At 33.5% G+C, this 24201-nt stretch overlaps 1 protein-coding gene across 5 annotated transcripts in view; it reads right to left on the bottom strand.

Annotated features, from left to right (window-relative positions):
* Positions 1 to 24201, bottom strand: part of CNTN1 (contactin 1) — a 372094-nt gene that overhangs the window by 96766 nt on the left and 251127 nt on the right. For all 5 annotated transcript variants that reach the window (XM_074403087.1, XM_074403086.1, XM_003926652.3 and 2 more), the window contains 4 exons: positions 23334 to 23484; positions 19136 to 19263; positions 18655 to 18830; positions 2724 to 2844 (listed from right to left, as the gene is read on the bottom strand). In XM_074403087.1, coding sequence (XP_074259188.1) covers positions 2724 to 2844; positions 18655 to 18830; positions 19136 to 19263; positions 23334 to 23484 — 576 coding nt within the window. The remainder of the gene's footprint in view (positions 1 to 2723; positions 2845 to 18654; positions 18831 to 19135; positions 19264 to 23333; positions 23485 to 24201) is intronic.

Here is a 24201-nt window from a genome sequence, read left to right as displayed (position 1 = left end):
CTGTCTACTACATAACATGTTTAATATTTTTGATAAGGATGTAATTTTGAAGGATTGAGTGCAAATTGAATCTTTTAAAAGCAATTCACAATATAAATGTACTATATTAGATTTAACTACAGGAAATTTTTAAATACTTTTGCATGAATAATCATTTCAATTTATTTTATTAGAGATGTGGAAATAAAAATAAAAAATAGATTATCTTTTTAATGTCTTGTGGGACATGCTGGCTATGAAAATCATATGAAAATTATAAATCCTTTTTCCAGGAAAAGGTACATATACATAGAATTTTATGTATAATTTCTGGAGGTCCATAGATCCCTTAAAGCCCGTTTATAGACTCCAGGTTATGATTTCTTGAACTAGATACAGAGCATAATTAAATGAATAAATAAAACAATAATATAATTTGATGCAGGCCATGTCTTATACATTACTCATCATTATTATAAGAAATAAAAACAACTGTTTAATTGTATACATTCTGGTTTGAATATATAAAGCATATTAGAACATCTACTTTATATATGTGTTTTACACAAGTTCTGCAAGCCAAATATATCTGACTATTTTAATTTCAAATTTGTTTTGATACAAAATGAATGCCTTTTCGATTATTATAAATAAAGTTTGAAGAATGCTTGTGACTCTGCTGACTTTAACAGAGGTAAGCAGCATTTTCATCTGCCTGTAAACTTTTACTAGCATCCTACTATAGGGCAAGGGCTTAAAATGCTATACCCTATTTCTACTGAATGCACTTGCCGGATTCTACCACTTTAAGGCATTTTTCCTGGGACTAAAAGAAAATACGTTTTTATTTCTACATAATATCTGCTATAGTTTCTTTTTATTGGCTCTCTATAAAAACAAACATAGTGGCGATACTTAATTACCTAAGTATGTGTGGATAGTATCATGACTACCCTTGTATTATATCTGTAAAATTCCTCTTCATTTCAAATATTACACAGTATTTTATGATAATGCTACAATGAGTTTACTACAGTGTAATCACATGAAGGCACGGATGTCCACTTATTGTAATGTAACTTCTATTGCAATATTAATGCTAATTATTTTTATATGTAAGCAATTTCAATTAAATATACACTCAGCTATTTCTGGAAATGGCTTATTAACTAGTGGTCTGACTGGGAAGAACAGTGAACTAATTCCTCTCCCTAAAAACTCTTGAAAACAATCAATGTCCCAGATAACAAAATACTTTAAATGAAAATACTGAACCTAAATGAACATTGTTTGACTTAGGATTTTGTAGTCTCATATTTGTTTGTTAAATTTCAGTTAATGGCCTGTGGAATGTATTTCTAAGATTATTTGGATGAAGAAACTTCAGCTAGACTTCTTATTACTCTATTGGAGAATATATTCAAATGGAGTAGAAGGCTTTTCAGTATTTGCCCAGTGTTGCTTAGGGACTCCATATTAGCACTGCTGTAGAGGGAAATACAGGAGCTGCATGAGATTTAGTGAAATTATATTGGCCCAGATCTGAAAGGGGTATTAAAATAAACCACAAATATCCTTTTTTTTTGCCTATTTATCTGATAGTGTGAAAAGTGAAGGCAACAACTGATGTTCAATAAATATTTTAGTAGGTGAAATGTGAAAAAACAGAAATTTTACTGACACTGAGACAGAAAAAAAGAGAGAGGTATGAAACAATGCAAAGGAACTCTGCCATTCACTAAAAGTTAATACAAATACATACATGAATTGTACAACTTAGGAGAGGAGATAACTGTGTACAGATTGCTATAGAATACATGAGAGAAAGCAATATATGTTATGAAAATTCAGAAGATAGGAGCTTATATTGGGGACATCAAGAGAAGGATTAATGAATTTAGTACATACTTTAGCTAAGCCTTGAAGGATGGATAAGATTTGGTCAACAAATGATGAGAAAAGGACGTGGGAGGAAGACTGTGAATAAAGCAGCTGACCTAGAAGGTAAAGGGTATTTTTGTGGATTAGTTAGATGGTTGGAGTTGGTTACATGAAGCGATATTAAAGGTAACAAGCTGGGGTCAACACATTGTACTTCTTGGGTGCTAAGCTAAAGGGCAATGAGTGAAGAGCCAACTATTTATTTTAAACAAGGTGTGTTGTGTTCCTAGCCAGCCTCACGACTATGGCAGTGGCCAGTTTCAAAGGGGTTGCATTTTTAATAAACGTGTATTCCATTACAATCTCAGTTATATTATTCATAAGAACAAAAGCACTAATTTGAAAACCAGCAACAAATAGAAACATGATACGTGTAAAAATTAACTTTATACTCTAAGGCAAAAGTGATAAATATATAATACTTGAGGTTATAGTAAACAGCATCAATATATATTTTTCCACAGAAATAAAAAAGAAAATAGCACTGTACTCACACACCAAAAAGTATTAGCAGGAAATGAGAACTTTTGGTAAGTCTACAAAGCACAAACATTAAGTAGGAGGTATGTGGTGTAACTTTATAGAAAATAGGTAGTTAGTAAAACAAACAAAATCAGCATTGTTTACTACTTGTCTGGCAGAGATCATTCTTAGACATGGGAAGAAGCTTAAGATCCATCCTTAAGCATGCTATTGAGACTCTAAATAGGTAAGAATTTGCACACAAATGACCAGAGGATTATACATGTTTATGCAAGTCAAGTATCTTTGGTTTTGTAATTTTAAAATGTTGAAACTCTTACCTCTCACGACAAGGTCAGCTGAAGCTGAAGAATTGTCCACAATTGTCTGGGCAGTGCATGTATATCTTCCAGCGTGTCTCAGCTGTGCATTTCGAATGAGCAGTTCCCCATTGGAATCCAGCTGTTAGCAAAACAGCAATCATTCCAATCAGTAAAATTTGCCCCAATTACATGGCATTTAAGATACAAGAGGTAGATATTTTTCCCTAACAAACACCACTTAAAGAATGTATTTTATATATGCTATTATGTCCTTGCTCTAGGCTTCAGTTTCTCAACTGAAAAATAAAGTGAATAATTTATTAATAAGGTCATTTTCAGCTTTAATACCTTTAGCATTCTATTATTTCCACAATCAGAGGACTAACCTGAGGGTTATATCGAGAGAAACCCAAGGGATGAAACTATTTAATTGGTATTGCTTAAAGAGAAATATTACGGTCTAATAATCTTAGTGTTAAGTATCAATAAGTACAAACAAATTGTATATGGTTTGGAAGAATTATTAACTTGATTTCACAAAGTTGATTTAATTGACTAGTCTTAATATATTCCATAGTTCATTTTAGAAAGATAGTAAAAGTTTGCAGAAATTGAGAAAATGTACAATTTCACTAACATGTACTTGGTGAAAAATTATAAGTTCTGGGAGGACAAGGGTTTTTGTTTTGTTCAATGCTCTATTCTAGTGCTTCCAGGAGTGTCCAATACTTAGTTTTTGAGAGTGTTGAGGAAATTTTGTTTGTGATAATGACACTATTTCAGTGTAATTTCCAAAAATAGCTAATACTTACTTAATGACCATTCTACACTGGGTCCTGGGCAGTACAAGCATATATATACGTATATATACGTATATATACGTATATATATGTATATATATATGCATGCACGTGTGTGTGTGTTTGTACACATACATACACTTTTATTCAATTCTTTTTTGACAACTGCCCTATGAGATAGGTCTTATTATGTCCATTTAATTAACAATGAAAGTGGGACTGAGGGAATCCAAGTAATTTAACTAAGGTAACTAAGGTCACTCAGCTTGTATGGTAGTGGGGCGATGTCAAAGTTCATGTTAATGATCTCCAAGATATTTTCCTAGAATGAAAACTTGGAGAACTCAGTTTTTAAATGGACATATTCAGTTTTCCTGTGAACCAAAAATATTGATTTACTATTTCAGTCATAGGTATCTAGATATATTAAAGGATGAACATATCATATAAACAGTACTCTTATATGTGATATAATACTTATATAATACTTTACTAAGTTAGGCCTACAAAATTTTCAAACATGAATATTTAATGACTGTACATGGACTGAATGTTTTGCTTCACCATAGGTTCTATCAATAGCCTTTTCACAGATTATGTTCCCTCCCTCACATATTATATTCAATAGCCCTTCACGTATTATGTCTTGGCATTTGGGTTTGTGACCCGTGCTGGATTAATGAGGTTACAAATAATAGCTGGGCTTATTGGTATGGTTGGTTGAAACAGAATACTAGTATCTCCACATAAAGAACTGATCAGTGAACATACCCCAGGCATCCCCAAACTTTTTACACAGGGGGCCAGTTCACTGTCCCTCAGACCGTTGGAGGGCCGCCACATACTGTGCTCCTCTCACTGACCACCAATGAAAGAGGTGCCCCTTCCTGAAGTGCAGCGGGGGGCCGGATAAATGGCCTCAGGGGGCCGCATGCGGCCTACGGGCCGTAGTTTGGGGACGCCTGCATACACCTTATTTCTTGGGCCGTAGTTTGGGGACGCCTGCATACACCTTATTTCTTGATGTTAGCCAGTCTTAGCACAAAGCCAGAGGTTATAATTTAATGTTGGGTGAGCTCTTCCCGTCCCTTGAGGTATAGATTGGCCAAAAATCAAAACAGTTCCCAAAATTTCTACAAATTCTTGGAATAGAGTAGTTTTTTCCTTCTGTCCTCTTGGTCTGTTATTATTACTATTATTATTATTATTTGTTATACCAGGGAGCTCCAGACTAGAAATTCAGCACTTTATTTTATAATAAAACCAAATAGCATGCAGTAATACCTAGTAAAGTGAATTTAGTAAATAACTGAAGGTGCTGGAACTGGTTATATATTAAAAAAAAAAAAAAGGCAGGGCAAATCCACCTTAAAAAGTATCATCCACTGCATAGTTCTGTTTTTAAAAGTTTTATTGGCCGTATATTTACTGGGAATTTTTCAGTGACCTTCACCCCTGCCAGTGCTCCGCCATCCTGTTGGCAGCCACACCTTCTACCAGTCTCTTACTTCTCTCTCTCTTTCTCTTCTTTCTCTTGGAAATAAAGAATTCTTATTTTCTCAGGTTAAGCTGTTTGATTGATTTCTGCTTGGATTCAGACAAAAATCTATTCTCTGTAGTTTTTCTATTTCTTCATTTCTTACTTTTCAATCAGTTCTAATCTGAGTCCCACTGCTTCAGCTCGTCTTACTTGACTTCTCGATAGCATTTGGCTTTCCCTCCCCAAATATTCATTTTTTTCCAGTCACCTGACTTTCCAGGAACTTCTAGGACATTCTTGGCCCCTCTCATTCTTCAACTTTCTTACAAACCCATCATAAATTCTTGAAATTATCCATTTCTTTCTATCACTACTGCCTCTTGTCCAAACTACCCACATCTGTCACCTGAACTCCCACATCTTATTTGACTACTACTTCCACCACTGTTCCACTCTGTTCTTTCCTCTATTGGTTAACTAGAATGACTTTTAAAAATGCAACTAGGCTCAACTTACTGATCTCCATAAAAGCAGATAAACTGAAACCTTAAAAATTTCCCTTTCTTGGGACAAAAGCTGTAGCATTATTGTAGCCAGCTTGGTTCCATTCTCTAGGCTTTATCTCATGCTCCAGCTCACCTAGTGCGCCATCTCACTCACACTTGGCTCTCCAGGAAGAACATGCTGTTTTTAGGACCACAAATACATCTTGTTCTCTTTAATCTCTGGCTTGCCACATTGTCTTTTTTTCTGGAATTATGATCCATATTCCTCATCACCTCAGTACCTCCTCCCCTTATCACCTTCACCTCCACCCAATACCAGTTCAAATCATTTTCTCCAGCAAGCTTTTGGATTATCTGTGGACTAGACAGATCCCCTTTATATATTTTATTATAGTACCATGAACCTTATACCATATTACTTATCTTAAATCCACTTAAACACTTGCATGATTATGTGGTTGAAGTTGGTCTCCCTGGAAGACTATAAGTTTTATGTGAGAATATATGTTAGTTTTATTTAGCATACATCTTGTATCCCTGTGTTTTGTGATGTGTGTGTGTGTGTATATGTACACACACACACACACACACACACACACGCACACATATACACAGCTGTATGTGCTGTCTCAAGTCCAGCACAGTGCCAAAAAAAAATTACACTAAACATACCTTGTTTGAATGAACTTATCAAATTGTCAAGAATTTTTTGTATCTGCTATTAAGATAATACATATTTACTTCTTTTCAGCTACATTTAGAATTATATTAGCAAGTACACATAACCCATGACAGTGACAGCATTTACTAAACGCAAAATGAGCCTTTTTGTGTGTGAATGTGAAGTACACACAGCTTCAACCTCCACAGATTACCCCTGCATCTAACTCCTGTGCCCCAGCCATGGTGAATAGCATATATTTTGCCCTGTGCTCTCAGAGCATACCTTTGTATAGACTACTTGCATTGCCCAGATTGCCCATCTCCCACTTCCATTACTTGGCTATGAACATTCATCCCACATTTTAGATACCCCTCTTATTTCTGAAATTGCAAGGCTAGACATTTTCATTGTAACTATTCCTTTCTACTGTAATTGTTCACTATTGATTTATTTCAATAGACTATAATTCCTGGAGGAAAGAACAAGGTCTTCTTATTACATACAAAAGTACTTAATATAATATCTGACATACAAGAAAATTCAACAAATATTGGATAGATATATTAACATAATCTAAAGTATTTTTATTAAATAGACATTCTTTTAGTAATTTCAAATATTTTCTCAGGTAAGATCATGATAATGTTATAAGGTAAAATAACTGAATTGAGAAAAACTATTGCTATCCATGTCTAGGAGATAAACTACCATGAATGATATGTTTCAAATATCTATACACTAATTTCATAAGAAAATAGAAAGCTTATTGGGAAGATGTGACAATTTACAGAGAAAACATTATTTCTAACATGTAAGAAAACTGAACTTCTAACTTTTCCCACCCATATGTGTAGTAAGGAATTTGGCCTTGCCAAAAGAGAGGTCCTGCTATTGCTCTCAACTTCTAGAAGATGATCTCTAATATCTTTCTTTGCCTGGGTGGGTCTTCGGTCATACTGGGTCATCCAATCATATGATTTAGGGAAGGGGTTAGCCATACCTGTTTAGTCTTAAAGCTAGGGGTGGTCATACTGGAAAATTCAACAATGTGATTTAGGGCAAGAGTTAACTACACTTGTAGAGTCTTAGAGAAGGGCCTGGTCATGCCGCAAATAGGACATTTTGACTTAGAGTAGGGGTTTTGAGTCATGTGGTATCACTCAACCTAGAGACTGAGATTAACCATGTGAGCAATGAGTCCATCAATCACGTGTACTTGATGAAGTCCCCTCAGAAACTCTTGACAGAAAGGCTTGGTAAGCTTTGGTGGTTGGCAACACTTGGAGCATGCTATGACACATCAGAACAGTAAGAGTAATGCATTTTAACCACTTGGGGAGAAGACAATGGAAGCTCTGTGTTTCGTACTTCTCAACTCTGCCCTGCGTGCTTTTTCCTTTAGCTGATTTTAATTTGTAGCCTTCCTGTAAGAAGCTGTACCCACGTGCATAATAGCTTAAAGTGAGTTCTGTGACTCACTTCTAGTGCAGTGTGGAAACAGAAGATGGTTTTTGCAACCCCTTAAACTTGCATTTGGTGTCAGAAGTGAGGGTGGTTTTGGGGACTGTGCCCAACTTTGCAGCTGGCCTAACTTCTTATACCATACTAAATAGAATTCATCTAAGAAAGGAGGTAAAGTATGTTTTTATTTTATTATTTCTAGTTATATTTAAAAATATTTTTGAGATAAGCAGAGAATAAGGTTCTGTATATAGGGAAAGTAAATATGAGTTTTTCTTGAACTATCATAAAAGTTAATTGACATATATGTCTAAGTATTTTTTTAGTGGGAAAAATAAAATAAAAAGGAATTATGGTAAAATAAAATAATTTAAACATTTTGTATTTGTTAAATAGATTGCTTTGAAGTATCTTGACATCCTTAATAGAAATGAACTTGATACTAAATATTCAATAATATAAATACATTAAGTAAAAATATTTCAATGTTTCCATGCAAGTAAAAAGCATTCTTTTTTTTTTCTTTGTATTTGCTCATTAAATGAACTCAGTACTTCAGTTGCTTTGGTGTCTAATTGAAAGATAATACTATTACTAAACTCCCACTATTTTAATGAGCCATGACATTAGATTTGAATTATATAAAAATCACCTTAGCAATTTAAAACGTTTCCTCATCCAACTGTACAACAAAAAATTGAGGGCAGAAAGCAATATAAAAATAAACATGTTGTGGTACCATAATTGCCCTTTTAAAAATATTTATGTTATGTATCTAATCCTTCTTTCTTAATGCAATTGCTGTCTTTTTTCCCCTAAACTCTGTTTGAAACATAATGCTGTTTATACATCCACTTATTTTATTCTGATAGAATAATGTGGTCATTTTTCTTATACTGTCACATGTAATAAAAAGCACAAACAATTTTATATCCTAAAATGCATTGTGTTAAATTTATATTTATTAAATTTTCACAATAAACTCTTTTATGACTTTTAATTAAACTAATCTAAAAGTTTAATGTTAAATTCATTTGGAAATTAACTCTTTTATTGATAAGGCCACTTACATAAAGCAATAAGAAACAACTGTAATGTTTATTCTCACTTACTCTACATTTGATGAACATGTAACAATAAAACTTCTCAGAAGGAAAGAAGAAAAAATAGCTATGAAATATCATTCCCAATATAGTTGTGTATGTATGAAAGCACTCCTAAACTTTTTATAAATAGTACTAGCACTTTCCATACCTCAAGAGAAGTTGAGGTTCTCAGCGGTTGGCAGAACGCTTACAAAGCAAGTAAAGATCATGGGCCTCAGCACATTCTAGCCACAAATTAGATATGAATGCTCGCTGTATTTTTACTAAAAGCCACAGGTTGGCTCTATTACAAAATTCTTCCCTTCATATGAGGAGAGTTGAATCATATACTGGAAATTGTGATAGCAAAGCTCAGGGATGTTCCAAAGTGTATATGTGGTTGACCACTTAGAAGTTTTCCTAGTTTAAATCAAAAGACGTCCAACTTATAAATACCCAGCCCTTCACCTTCCCCCATAAACTATCTGTAGAATCATTTCTGCAATGTAAATAAGTCTTAGTGATTACATTGTATTAACAAATCGAATTAATCCTGGTGAACAAAGAAAGATTCTATATGGTACATAAAAGGTCTAGATAAAACTTAGAACTCATAATGGTCACTTAAATAATTTGTTCCATACAAGTTCAGAGTAAAGAGAGAGATATAGAGATTTGGAAAGAAGTACAGCCTTTAAAGAATACTTTTTATAAACATAGGCAAAAATTACTAAATATGTCTTAATATATGCTATATCCATGAAACAATAAAACTTTTCTTCTTTTGGCTTGTTAGAGAAGCAAAAATAATATAGCAAATATGTCAATCCAACTGCAAACATTACCTACCACCAGCAACTCTACTAACTCCTACTTTTTACCAGATCTGATTGAATGCTTTTTAAATGTCTAGCAATGTGCTATCTACTTCACATACATTTTCTCATTCAATTTCTATAAATACATTTATAATTTCGTAGCCCTATTAATGCAACTAGGACTATTTCCTTTTCACTTCTGAGTTCCAGAAGTAATGCTACCCAAGGATTTACTAGTAATATTCCCATTTTAGAAATAAAGACCTTGAGATTTTACACTAAGCTATTTGTGAAAGGCTCCATAGGTAATACATAGCCCTAATTTCACCAGGTCAAGCTGTTTCCAAAGTAGTGCTTAATAGATCAGGTAACTAGATTTAGGTTCACTATTTGGTAAGTAGATGTGGCACTTTTTTATATATGATGTTATTATTTTACTTAGTAAATTTTTTTCTATTTAAAGTTTGAAACATAAGAAAGCCGTCTATAAACCAACTAGATTTAACAATTGTAAACTTTTTGCTATATTTGCTTTATCTAATTGTCTAACTAACTAGCTCCATATTTACCTTTCTCTGTCTACTATCTGTCTCTCTTGACTCTGTCTAGTGTTGAACCTTTGAAAAATAAATTCCAGATATTATTATATCAGTACTACTCATCAACTCATCAGCAATTTCTAAAGACATTAGCTTGAATCTCAAAAAACTGAGGTCATTATCTTACATAATCACAAATCCATTTTCCTTTTCTTTTGTTTTTGTTTTTTATTTTGAGACAGAGTCTCACTCTGTCACCCAGACTTGAGTGCAGTGGCACAATCTCAGCTCACTGCAGCCTCCACCTCCTGGGTTCAAATGATTCTCATGCCTCAGCCTCTCAAGTAGCTGGGATTACAGGCATGTACCACCATCCTAGCTAATTTTTGTATGCAAAACCATTTTCACACATAACATAATTAATGCTAATTCTCTAAATTATCTAGTTTTTGTGTTATTTTAAGTAATGCATCACTATTGAGTCTAAAAAATAAAATGACAAAATAACTTATTAATAAAGTGATGTCATTGGATATATACAAAGATAAACAAGGTAAGTTGTCCAAGATAATTTCTAAGATTACTAAGATAATTACTAACAGTGAATTTGCATATATATTAAGAGTGGATATGTTGAACATCTCTAAATTTGCCTCTTTCATATGTAATAAACAATGAGAATGACAATCAGAGTCCAATTTTGATCAGTTGGCCATTTTAAATGAAAACTCAAAAGGCCATTTTCTTTGAGGTTTCTGCTAAGCATTTTGAATGATGGACAAAAACATCAATGCCTTGGATTTGGAACCTATGTTTTAGAGCTGAAAGAAAACTCATATATCATCTTATTTATGTGGTTTTCAAGTTGGATTCCGTTAGCTTTAGCATTCTAAAAATCTTCCTGGACCACTTTGTAGAAAGCGGTGATCAGAATGGGCATTTTGGGGATAGGAAGAAGTGAGAGACCCTGTGCATAAGGCTCTTTGCTATGTAGTATCCTACACAGACACACAGTACACAAACATACACGCACACACAATTTCATCTTCAGTCAGGGCGATCTCATTTTCATCTGTCGTTTATATATTGGGGTTCTGATTTAAATTTTCCTTGCAAAAAGCATTCTGCTGCTAAAAACCTTTTTGCTGTTGTTTTTCAAAACTACTGATGTAGCCCAGACTCTTCATATGAAAGAGGAGAAACCTGAGGCTCAGAATGACTATTTTGCCCAAGGTCATATAACTTGTCAGTGGCAAAAGCAGAACAAATACCCAAAACTTTAGATCATGTTCTGTTCTTAAGCACAAACTGAAAAAAATATATATAGATTTTTAGGACTGCAATCACTAATACAAAGTAACATTTCTAGCATGCTGTAAATAAAGCATTGAAGTCCACTATCTAAACTCATGAAATGTCTAAGACATCAAAATTATTGTCTGTATTTTACAAGCATAAAAAGCTAGAATAAGTAATGTGGAAATGCTTAAATATGTGTGGAGTTCTATGTAAAAGGTATGTTCTTAAATTTCAATGAATGTCGGCAGATCCCTCAAAGCCTATATATACACTACTAATGTATATACACTTAATTCCATTCATCTGGCATTCTTATCAACAAATGCTTAGTAAGGACTATGAGAAGCTAAGCTAGAGAATGACATTAGCTAACATGGTCTATACATGGGAAGTGTGATGATCTTAAAAGAAGCTAGCCCAACGAAAAACACACCCAGGAGCACAGATACCTTCCTTCATTTATCACTGGAAAATAGCAAATAAAATATAGCAGTTAGGTATAAGTAAAGGTTTATTAAGGTAGTAAAAAGGAGATCATAAAAAGTTATATATCCATACAGGATGGAGTATGATAGAACTATCTAGTTATCTAACTCTTTTCCAACTAATTACTGATAAGAAAAATAAAGTCATTTGGCACGATCTGAATACTTCTGTAGGTTTTGTATGTCACAAGACTGTGCCAGGAACCTGTATGCTTTTTAAGTATTTCTTCCTCTTTTCCACTGCTTATGAAAATTTAAGAGTTTTAAATTCAAGAAGCACCTAAAACCTATTTTCTACTACTTAAACTATTTTGGATATGCATTTTTAAAAATCGAGTTTCTTTTTATTTGTGTGCCCAATATTCTCATCTGCTCAAAACAATATAACATCTCTTTGTTTCCAATACATCATGTTTAAAACCTTTCAGTGGCTAGTCTCAGTATTGCTGAGTTTCTTCTTTAAAATCTTTCTTTTTTTTTTTTTTCCAGAATAATAGGGAGTCTTTATTGCATGGATTTCTTTCCTGTGGCTGTTAAAAAATAGGTATCCATTTAGCTGACAATTTTCTAAAATTATACTTTAAGTTCTGGGTTACATGTGCAGAATGTGCAGGTTTGTTACATAGATGTACACGTGCCATGGTGGTTTGCTGCATCCATCACCCTGTCATCTACATTAGGTATTTCTCAAGGACATTTCTCAAACCTGGTTCTATTGACAATTTGGGCCAGATAATACTTGGTTTTTGGAATCTGCCTTGTGCATTATAGGATATTTAACAGCTAAACAGAAGCCCAGAACACATCCCCTTGCCAACACGTCTGCAGTTATGATAACCAAAAATGTCTCCACATGGGGCAAAAGTCACAAAAATATTTCAGGGCTTCCTGACATCCCTGTGCCTGCCTGGTCTCCTGCTCTGAATTTTATCAGCTCGAATCTGATTCTTACCAAGGATTATTGCCCAACCACCCTTGTTTTCTCCAACCTCTTGCTCTGTAATTCTGGATAACCTTAACCTTCTTGTTCAACAGTGAATAGAGGCTGGGTGTGGTGGCTCATGCCTGTAATCCCAGCGCTTTGGGTGGCCAAGGTGGGTGGATCACCTGAGGTCGAGAGTTCGAGACCAGCTTGACCAACATGGTGAAACCCCTGTCTCTACTAAAAATACAAAAATTAGCCAGGCATTGTGATGGGTGCCTGTTACCCCAGCTACTTGGGAGGCTGAAGCTGGAGAATTGCTTGAACTCAGGAGGCAGAGGCTGCAGTGAGCCGAGATTGTGCCATTGCACTGTAGCCTGGGCAACAAGAGCTAAACTCTGTCTCAAAAACAACAATAAAAATAGTGAACAGAGACAATGAAATATATAAAAAATAACAAATTGACTTCTGTTTTATCATTTGTCCTCTTTTTGCTTGTCTGGCAGAAACAAAATTTCTGTACAAGATCACAGCATGATCTAATTTGAAATAAATACTTCTAAAATCTAAAAACCTTTTTTAACGTGTTTAATGAAGTTTTTCTTTAAAAAGGGAAAATAATCTTTGGGTAAGAAATCTGTCTTCTTTTCTCTTGAATAATATTGCCTATGCACTCAACAAATGCACACCCACATACCTGCAAACACATACCTAGTGTACCTATCTACAGGAGATCATTGGGAATTGCCAGGAACTTTATAGTTAGACTACTTGAAACTGTGTAGACATAACATGTATTGTAAAGGTGGCTAACAGTGTAGGGAGAATGAAGCAATTTGGGCAATCTGAGTGAGCATACAAGGCTCATTAAATGAGATTAGAGAATAAAATGGGAGTCGAACAGTGATGTCTTGTAGAGTTTCAAGTTCTTAGGGGAGAATTATTTAAATAGACGCAGACATGAACATTAACCAAAAGATGAAAAATCAAAGTGGTGGAGATTACAGGGTTGGCATTCAGGCCACCTGGTTTCAAATCTCATGTCAGCCACTAATGAGTTATATGATTACATGGGTCCAGTTACTCAGTTTTCTAATACTCAATTTCCTCACCTGGAAAGCTGAGAAAAATCACAATAATATGCACTACACAGAGGATTGCTGTAAAAATTAACTAAGAATTACGTGAAAAACATTTAACCCAATTCTGACTCAACAGTAAACCGACAATAAATGTTGTCTATTATTACCTCTCCACCACCGTCAGCAATGAAATACCCAGATTTTTTTTTTGGCGGGGGGGTCTCAGACTAAGTATCTAGAACAGCAAACAGTGCAAGTATTAAATTGTGAAATATGAGATCTGCGGTTCAAAAAAAAAAAAAAACTGGCTAGCAAAAATTCCTGGATTTTCCAATGGGGGATGGTTGCTCTATTATAAATTATTATAAGTATTAATAACAACCACTTATATACCAAATCCTGTGCCAAGTACTGTATATGCATTCTCTCATGAAGTAACTAGTTTTGCAAACCCAGTAAAGTAACTGAATGAAGTAAGTGAATGATTAATCACATTTTGCAGAGGGGAATTCTGAGGCATAGAGAGTTTTACTCCCTGCATCAGGGTCACCAAGTAAGTGAGAAAATGAAGCCTAAAGTTGACGTTGGTTTGTGTCAGAATCTCTGAACAATTCAAGTGATATTTATGAATTTATAAAAGACAGGCAATAATGTCACACAGAATTACAACATTTATAATAAGAGAATAATATATATATAATTCTCATAAACAGTGATATATCATTTTATGTATATATATATATATATATATATATATAATATATATACACACAATGATTGTCATGACAATCATTTTGTCAATATAAAATATTGACAATCTCCAGAACTGGAAATTTTAAGAAACTCATGTAATTAAGATAATGGCTCTAAGCAGAGAATGTTGTTAAATAGTTGAAAGAAAATGACCCAAAACGAATGTCAAAAATTGATGGCTACTGAAAAAATAATTTCTACAGGGCAGGTGCCACCTTGAAAGAGGAATAAAAATGATATATTTAAAATTTATATTTTTAAAAGATTTTCTCAAGCTTTCTTTGCAACAAGAAAGGTTATAAATAAAACAAAATAAATAAAATGGCTCTGCCTTTTGTATTTACTCTAAGGGATTAAGTAGCTATCGATTTAGGAAGCCAAAACAGGAGCCACTTTATAATTGGACTTGAAAAAGTTATGATCATTTGCCATATAACATCAACAAAATAAAAGAATGTTAAATAAATGGCTTTAATATCTTATTGTATCAAAGTGTCAAATTTATTAAATTTCTGTTTTGTGTTTGTATTTTTAACATCCCCCATGCAAAAATTCAAGTTCAAGTGGAACATCTGACAATTACATAATAATACTCAGGAAAATTTTAGATGTTTAACTCCTTAGTGTTTTTCTATAATCAGTACTAGGTATGCAATTACTGCTTAAAATTGAAAGTTACATTAAAAAAATAAATTAATCCCAAAGAGTTTTACAAAAAGTAGGATCACTAGTGTTATTTTTGCTTCTTTAGTGTTTTCATTAAACTCTTAAAAGAATTGTACGTTTTAAAAAATGTATAGTTACATTTTTCCTAATAAACTGTAATTGGAAAATGTAAAAAGACATTTAAAAATCAGCTATAAAATCACAATTTATTCATAAGTATGGGCAAATGCATCTGTTCAATTTCATGAAGAAAAAGAAATCCCAACTTACTCCAGGCTGTGAAATTTGAAACCTTATACAAGGTTGCCCCTTAGTGGTTAAAACAAGAATAGCAAGCTAAAATCAGTGCATACTTGATTACTGAATTCAATTTATTACTGAAACTAAATTGGAAAATAAAAACTTAGGCTCTTTAAATAAAATGTTTAAAATTTTATTTCTATAATGTTTTCATATTAGTCAGAACTTCTTGTATTAATTTTTAGCAATGAAAATTGTTAAAATATGTTAATGGTTTTAACTGTAATGACTAACAAAAAACATGAATCTTTAACTCTCGGGGTATCATTGATTTATTTTGGTCTGGTATGTGTGTCTATTTCAGTGTTTTATTTACCTTAGTGCCAAAACCTGTGTCTGCTTATGTTATGTGTTCAGTACATATTCTTAAATGATCAAATGCTATTCAATTGTTGAAATAGTGCCATATACCAATATATTATATTGGTATAAAATACCAAATATTATTTAAAATATATATATATGTATATATATATAAATATAAGAAACATATATATGATATCTATACACACACAAGGAACATGTATGTTTATATTTATATATGTTTCTTGTGTGTTTATACATATATGACACACCTAAGAAATTTCAGTATATGTATATATACATATATTGAAATTTTTGCCTGTGTGGTTTTGAATAAAAGACAAATGCAGGTTGGCCACGTTTCTTCCTTCACATTTGCTGTCCTCAATATCGCTATCCCCATTAAGATTTCATTCATTAGGCTTTTGATAAGAGAAGTCACTTCTTCTGCAAATGATCTACTAACAAGCCCAGAAGCAATTATTAGGCATTAAAACTCTCTTCCAAAAGGTGGATCAAATATTTATGGTGTTTTTACTTAAATTTTGCATGGTATATTGAGCAGTGAAGTCTAACTTTGTAGTTCGCCTTAAAAGAGAAGGAAGGTGCCAGGGAAAGCTACATTAGTCTTGTGTTGGTTTGAAAGACAGAATTCAGTTTAATTATTTATTTTAAAATGATGATTCTTATCTGAGGTTTTAAAAAATCGAAATAACTGAATGCATCTGTCCATCTACAGAGTGCTAAAAATGTGCATTTGATATTCTTACTCAATTAAGATGCATATCTAGCCAGTTGAGTAGGTTTGCTGCCACTGTCATATTATTATTTGATGGGATGAACTGAAACCTGAGGCAGTGAGTCCTGAGACTGGGCCTGCAGTCAGGACTCTGCTCTGGATTAGCTGAGGGGCAACTTTATGTGAGTCTCTGCTGCTATCATCTGAAAAGGGAGCATGTGCACTAAGTGGCTACAAGGTCTTTTACATTTTTATGGCCTAATTTATTATTTCCTAATTAGTATTCCAGTTATTTCATTGTTTTCTATTTGTTGTTGTTGTTGTTGTTGTTGTTTTAAGGGACTGGGCTCCATTTTTCTTTTTAATTTTCTTTATCTTCTTTTTTCTTTTGCAGTGGTTATTTACATCAACCAACACAATGTAACTAGTATTATAAAAAAAAACACAAATAACCTCTAAATATGACATTTCTGTTCAGGGCAATTTTTGTCTGAAAATTTATTTACGTAGACTTCACTGCAGCAATTAGTTACTACTTTATACGGCTGTGGGACTCCTAGACTTTATTTTTGAAATTTTTCAATTTATAGCACCATAGATAGTCCTTTCAAATTAGGATCCTGTTCAGCTCACTTTTTTCCCTTAAAATGAATAAAACCTGAGTTGTATTTACTTTTCTTGCAAAATAAAATACAATTTAAAGAAAGTATTGGAGACTTTGGTGCCAATTTTACTAATTTTGGGCATGTGCAAAATAGTTTCAGATCTATATGGAAAATATATCACATGGTATAATGTCAAAATACAAAATGTATAGTTCTCTGCCAATTCTCAATTGTTATTCCTTAAAGTATAATTTTGGTTCAGAAACTGAAAGAGGATTGGTAGGCTTACTATAGATGTACAGTTGTAGCCAGATCAGTCAAATTAAAACTCTTCTAAGGTTATAAACATGGCTGGGCAATATGAAAGCATAATGTCATAATGTGTACATATCAATCTTCAGATTTTATGGGACTGAAACAATTTTAAATGTCCTAAGAAGTTTATGCATGCTTCTTTTCCTATATTAATAACTGACTTCTAAAATGCAAGTTTTCTTAATTAAGCCTATGTTCTAATTAGGTTCTAGTCTTTCAAATAGTTGCCTTTCTAAAGAAGAGGCTGGTATGGCCAGTGATTAATTTACTTTTTAAATATACTATAACCTAGACCAGGCGTCCCCAGTCTTTTTACACAGGAGGCCAGTTCACTGTCCCTCAGACCGTTGGAGGGCCGCCACATACTGTGCTCCTCTCTCTGACCACCAATGAAAGAGGTGCCCCTTCCTGAAGTGCGGCGGGGGGGCCGGATAAATGGCCTCAGGGGCCACATGCGGCCCGCGGGCCGTAGTTTGGGGACGCCTGACCTAGACAGTCTACCAAGACACTAACAATATTCCTATAGAAATTATTCTGCCTGTATTACTTCCCAATTTTTTCTATTTTATTTCTCCCTACACCTTGACTCTTTATATCACTATTTATCTGTCGGACTTACAGAATGTTAACACTTTTCAATTCTTAAAATAGAGCCATTTAACCTTCTTCAAATCACATAAACGAATTCTCCAAATTCTCCAACATATGTATTTTGTCCATTTCTTACCATAAAAGCATAATATAAATGCTTTAAAGTCATCATTGCAACAAAGATTAAGTTCTACACTCTTAATTCTTTAAAAATAAAAAGGTAGGCGCTAGAACCGAGGGCACATGTGTACTGACGTGTAGTACACATCAGTGTAAAACTGAATTAAAATTAAAGGGGAGAGCACACCTGAAGCCCAATTAATATTAATTGATTAATATTTCTACAAAAATCCTCAGAGCTAGCCATCTGGGAATACAACAGTTAATATAAGGAGAACTACAAAAAGCTTTTTTGTCTTCTTTTTGGTCTCATGAAAAATGAAAATCATATAAAATATGATTATAATAACAGAACTTTCAACGCAGACACAAAGGAATCACTAAGGTGTTAACAAGATGAAACTTAAAACACATACCATAAAATTCCTCTGGTAATGAATATTCTCTTTGTTAAAATCGATCACATAGCCGTTGAAGGACCAAACAAATGTGAGATCCAAGGCAGGATCAAAGGACGCAGCACACTGCATGGTGGCATTTTCTCCAACTGTGATGTCGGCATTAATTGGGGCCAATATAATTCGCGTGGGATCTATACATTTTTACATAAAAAAGTAAAGCACAATTCGAGAAGATGTAAGACACCACATTATCTGATATATTAAAAGAATAAAAACCTATACATATTTATTTCATAAAAACCTATATATATTTTTATTTGTGTCAAATAATATGTTTTCACATCCAAATTCCAAGAACAATATCATCAAGCAAGAAAGTTGCCTGAAATACTTTTGAAACAGAAACTTACAAATACATTGACTGTTTAGATGCTTAATGCTGAATCACATGTTTTTTAAAGCGTTAGAAATTAAGCACCCTCAAACATTAACTTACCTGTGATAACAAGGGTTCCAGTGCTATTAGCTTTTCCTCTGTTATTTTCTGCAAAGCATGTGTAGATACCTCCATCATTCCTTGTAATGTTATTGATTTCTAAGCTACCATCTTCCCAAATGAGTATTCTAGTGAAATAAAAAATACATAATTCACAAATCTGATTTAGTAAATTATCTTAGTTTACAAACACTAATATTTTTCAATTGTTACATTTTATATAAATCATGCGACCACAGACATTTTTGTAAGTTGAAAAATTCTAGCCTTTAGTTATAATATATTTTCTCAGCTTTGACTATTTGTTTTAGAAATCCACTTTCTTCTTTTATCTGAACTATTGCCATAGTCATCTAACCAAGTGTCCACTATGGGACAAGCTGAAATCAGTCATAGGCCTAAAAGAAACGAGCCCAGGTCTCCCAGAAATGTAACCTCAGGACCTCAATTCAGACTAGGAAGTGAGGGAAAACTGCCATTTTCATGGCTACAGAGAAATATAAATATATTTTATTTTTAGAAACTAAAAAATATTTAAAACCTTCCTTGGTAACAACTTCTGGAACAAACTGATATTTAGGAAATTCTTCTTTGAACAGAAACTAAATCTTTTATACAACACATATTTTTTCTGCCTGTCAGCCTCTTCCCCAGGGGATGGAGACTAAAAATTCACCAAATTGTATTGTACAGAAACTCATACTTAAATACTGAATTGCCTGTCACTGGATTTTTACTTTCTTTAAATAGTTAATTTTCAAAACTAAAGTATCTTTGAAAGTTTGCAGAAAGCATGCAAACATATATCCATTTTAAGGGCAAAGTCTGATAAAAGAAAAAAAGAACTATCTAACTTAATAATAAAAATCTTCATATAAGAAAATATCAAAAATTTTCACTAATATTATAGTCCAGGATTTCCTTTCTTTTCTTGAACAATCCAGTCCCGACTGGAAGCTCATTTCAGAATACTTTTTGTTGTTGAAGGAGAAATGCAGTATCAAAATAATATAACAATAAAAGTAACTATTTAAGATCATGGAGGCTCTGAGAATATGCCTTCTTCTCCAACTCTGGGGAGTATAATTGATTCTCTGTCCCAGACGCTGTACTCAGAAATCCATCACTGTATTTATTCAGAGCCACACATTCCACAGGCTGTTCTCAGTCAATGACTGAGCATGGGAGGAGTTCTAAACCATGCCTGTTCCTGGAAGACAATAAACTCCTCTGACATGCATTTTTGACTGGAAGACTCTTTAGTAGCATTACCATATTTTCTTAAAATTGCAGTGCAGTCCAAGTCATTTCAACCTAATCATTTTACCTTCCTTCCCTCTGTCCTTTATTTGGGATCAGACCTGTATCTCAGTAAAATACCTCCCTGAGCCTCCACCAGTTTCCTCTCTATTTTCCCTCCTATGCATTGCCATTAATTAATTTCTTACATAGCTAATCTTCCTGGCATTAGAAATTTGGAGGACACACATTACTACAGTACCAATATTAATGTACCGCACTATTTCTCACCAAGCTCTAGTATAAGTCCTTAGCCAAATACTCACATCCGTCCTATTTAACTGTTTTTCAAGAGACATGACAAAATTATAATCAAGTGGCAGTGGAAAAAACAATGATGATTCTTTCTTAAATCCACACTAGTATTTTGAGCTTACTTATGTTAGTTTTCAATTGATCTTTACCATCTTTAAAGGGTATACGTAATTCCATGTGTCATTCATACCATTTATACTTTTAGGTGGTTTGCCCTTGAGATTAAATTTACTTTTTAACAAAAATATTTAGAAAACCTAAGTTCTTAAATAATAATTCTTGTTATTCTTAAAGCAATATAGATTAAATGCTCATGATCTTATCCTTATTTCCAGATACTATGATATAGATCAGCTGTCAAACAAACGAGGAAGCATCTGGTCTTCAACCAGCTGGTCACTTATTGTTGCAGGATTACTGCAGAATGGCATCTGGAGTAGAAAAGAATAATGAAGATCCCCTCCTTTAAGTGGTTTAAATAAAAATGACTTTAGAGCTAATAGCAGTTAATTAAATTAAATATAAATTAGCAACTATCTTAATTCTGCTAATTAAAAAGAAATTCTGCTGCAGAAAGTATTTCATTTGAATCCAAAATAAAATCATAAAATGAGAACCTAATTACCATTTATAGAGATGCATAGCTTCTCTGGAATATCACATAAACCAGTCTATAGGCCACTAACCAGATACAAAAATAACTTTGTTATATGGAAATTGTTTTTATAATTATTTTCAGAAGAATAAGGCTATATTTATGCTTTAAGACCAATAATAAGTTAGTCCTTGGTTATTCTTTTTCAAAATAAACACCAAAATTTTTATATTTAGCTTTTTATACATGCTATTTTATAATTCAAATATATTTGCATATGAATACCATACCTACTATAAAATGGTACTTACACTGAGGTATTAATGGGTTAAAGTACTAAGTAAAAATTTGGTTTACAGACTCTTTCATCAAGGAAATAACACAATTTGATTTCAAAGGCTTTAAGAATATTATGAAAAATCAAAATTGTAAAATTTCAGGAGCTAAATCTTTCTCTTTTTTTTGAACACATACTGATATTTAGAAAAAACAAGTCCATGAAACATTGTTCTGGGAAGTCTGTGGTTGAAGAGGTCCATGACATGGGTCTTCATCAGAATCAGAACAAGATTTTGTCATTGAGGAGGGAGAACTAATGGTTTGTCCAATGGGAAATGCCATGCTGTAGCTTATGGAAGGAGTAGGCACCTACACATGGGGCTGCCCTTTCATCACGGTTTCTGCATTGCTCGTTTTCTGAACATTAATGTTTCAGTGGCAAATAGAACAAATGGACTTTTCCTTTAACACTTCTTGTAATATCATTTTGTTAAAGTCTTAACAACTCTTAGGTCAAACATATTAACTTTAGAAGTTAATGTGTTCAGGGAAGCCCCTGCTGTCCCTTCCATCTTCCCCCATTCCATAAACAGCCATGCCTGTGTTCATCCTAATAAGAGGCCTGTGTTGGCATACTCTCAATTCATATCAATGTCTTACAACTTCAAGTTCTAGTTTGGATATCATCAATATATTTTTGCAGACGGTCACTTTAACTTTACCAAGCTTTAGAGACTTCAAAATATGGATGAGAATTCCAATGTTATTTATTGGGTTACTGTTAAGAAAATAATATATTTTCTACACTTGAGTAAGAATAGTCTTTCAAGTGACAAAAGTGATCTTTGTCCTTTTTCTTGTTTAAGACTTTTAAACAGATTTCCATTACTCTTAGATGAAGCCCAATTCCCTTAGCATAGAAAACTTTGTCATTTATGATCTGGCTTACTATGTCTCATCCCTTAAAAGTCTCCTCCAATTTCCTCTACAAACAAATCATACTGATTTTAGTTTCTCCAATTTCTTACACATTCTAAACTCCTCACCATAGCGCCTTTGTGATGCTGCCCTCACATCCCGAAATACACCCCCAAGCCAACCCCCGCATCCCATCCCTCTCACCAATCCTGGCTTTCTCCTCCTCATAATTTTTGCACTCAATACTACTTCTTTTAGGAAACATACAAACTATTCAGTGTGGCTTTTATACAAATAATCTATGTAAGTCATACACTGCTTTTCCATTTTGTCTCAAAACCACTGAAACATTGGTAGGTGGTCTACTTATAAGAAAGATAACATGTTATTCATTTCAAGATGAGAAGAGATTATTTATACTTTGAAATCACCTTTTTATTTTTCTACAGAATATTTAATAGGCTAATTGCATAAAATTCAGTTGAATATGAATGGATATAGATGCCTATGTTAGGGGGAAAATACGTTAGAGAGATCCTATTTTATTTCCCATTGTTTATTAGCTTAGTGTCACTGGGCAATTTCTAACAAGAACGGCAAAAAACACCTTTGAGCCTCAATTTTCTAAATTCCCTATACATAATAGAGTACTGTTAATTCAACCTTCATTATAATACATACTGACAGGGATAGGTATTTCTGTTCATCTTAGAACTACAGGATCTTCTGTGGCAAAAAAAAAAATAATTTAGAACAAAAAACATTTTCATTATTAACATATAAACATGTCTTCTATAAAATAAACTTTTTCCAACAGTTTATTGCAATTGGATGTCTAGTTTCAGCACTGACCTGCTGCTATTGACAAGCCACTCTGTCCCTTTACTCCATGAAAACTTTGGTTTAGGTGCGGCTTTCGGTTTGCATTCAATTATCACCCTTCCACCTTTAGCAGCCAGGATCTTTTTCTTCATAGGATTCATTTCAAAAGTTGGAGCCAATGCTAAAAAGAAAACAAATTGTTATTTTTCTCTTTTTGTTTGTAAAGCCTAAACATTGCTTCTGTGTTACAGAATCTTTTATTCTTTTTCATGTTTATTGGAAAGGATTAATTTCAGTAAATATGATCAATTGTCACCAATAGGCATTCTTTACCTACTGTTTTGTTTGTAACTTTAATAACTTTTACTTATCATAAAATTCACCCAATTCAAATGTACAGTTCTTGATGATAACTAAATTGATTATTAGAAACTTTATTAGAGTTCAGGCATAGTGGCTCACATCTATAATCCCAGCAGTTTGGGAGGCTGAGGTGGGCAGAAGGCTTAGCCCAGGAGTTTGAGAGCAGACTGAGTAACATGGCAAAACTCCATCTCTACCTAAAATACAAAAAATTAGCTGGGCATGTTTGCCCACCTGTAGTCCCAGCTATCCAGGAGACTGAGGTGGAGGATCACCTGAATCTAGGTCAAGTCTGCAGTGAGCTGTGATTGTACCACTGCACTCCAGCCTGGGTGACACAGTGAGACCCTGTCTCAATCAATCAATCACTTTAATTTCAATCAAATGTTTTATACACATTTACCTTAAAATTAACACTAAATTCAGTTGTTTTGACTCAATCCCACAAGGAAAGTAAAATGAAAGGCTGGAGAAAATTGACCAGCATTATACACACTGACATATGATCCTAGTCAGTCCTCTCAAACACATGTTG

The sequence above is a fragment of the Saimiri boliviensis genome, chromosome 7 (genome assembly GCF_048565385.1).
Source record: "Saimiri boliviensis isolate mSaiBol1 chromosome 7, mSaiBol1.pri, whole genome shotgun sequence".
NCBI lineage: Eukaryota > Metazoa > Chordata > Mammalia > Primates > Cebidae > Saimiri > Saimiri boliviensis.
This window is presented reverse-complemented; position numbering and strand designations above follow the sequence as displayed.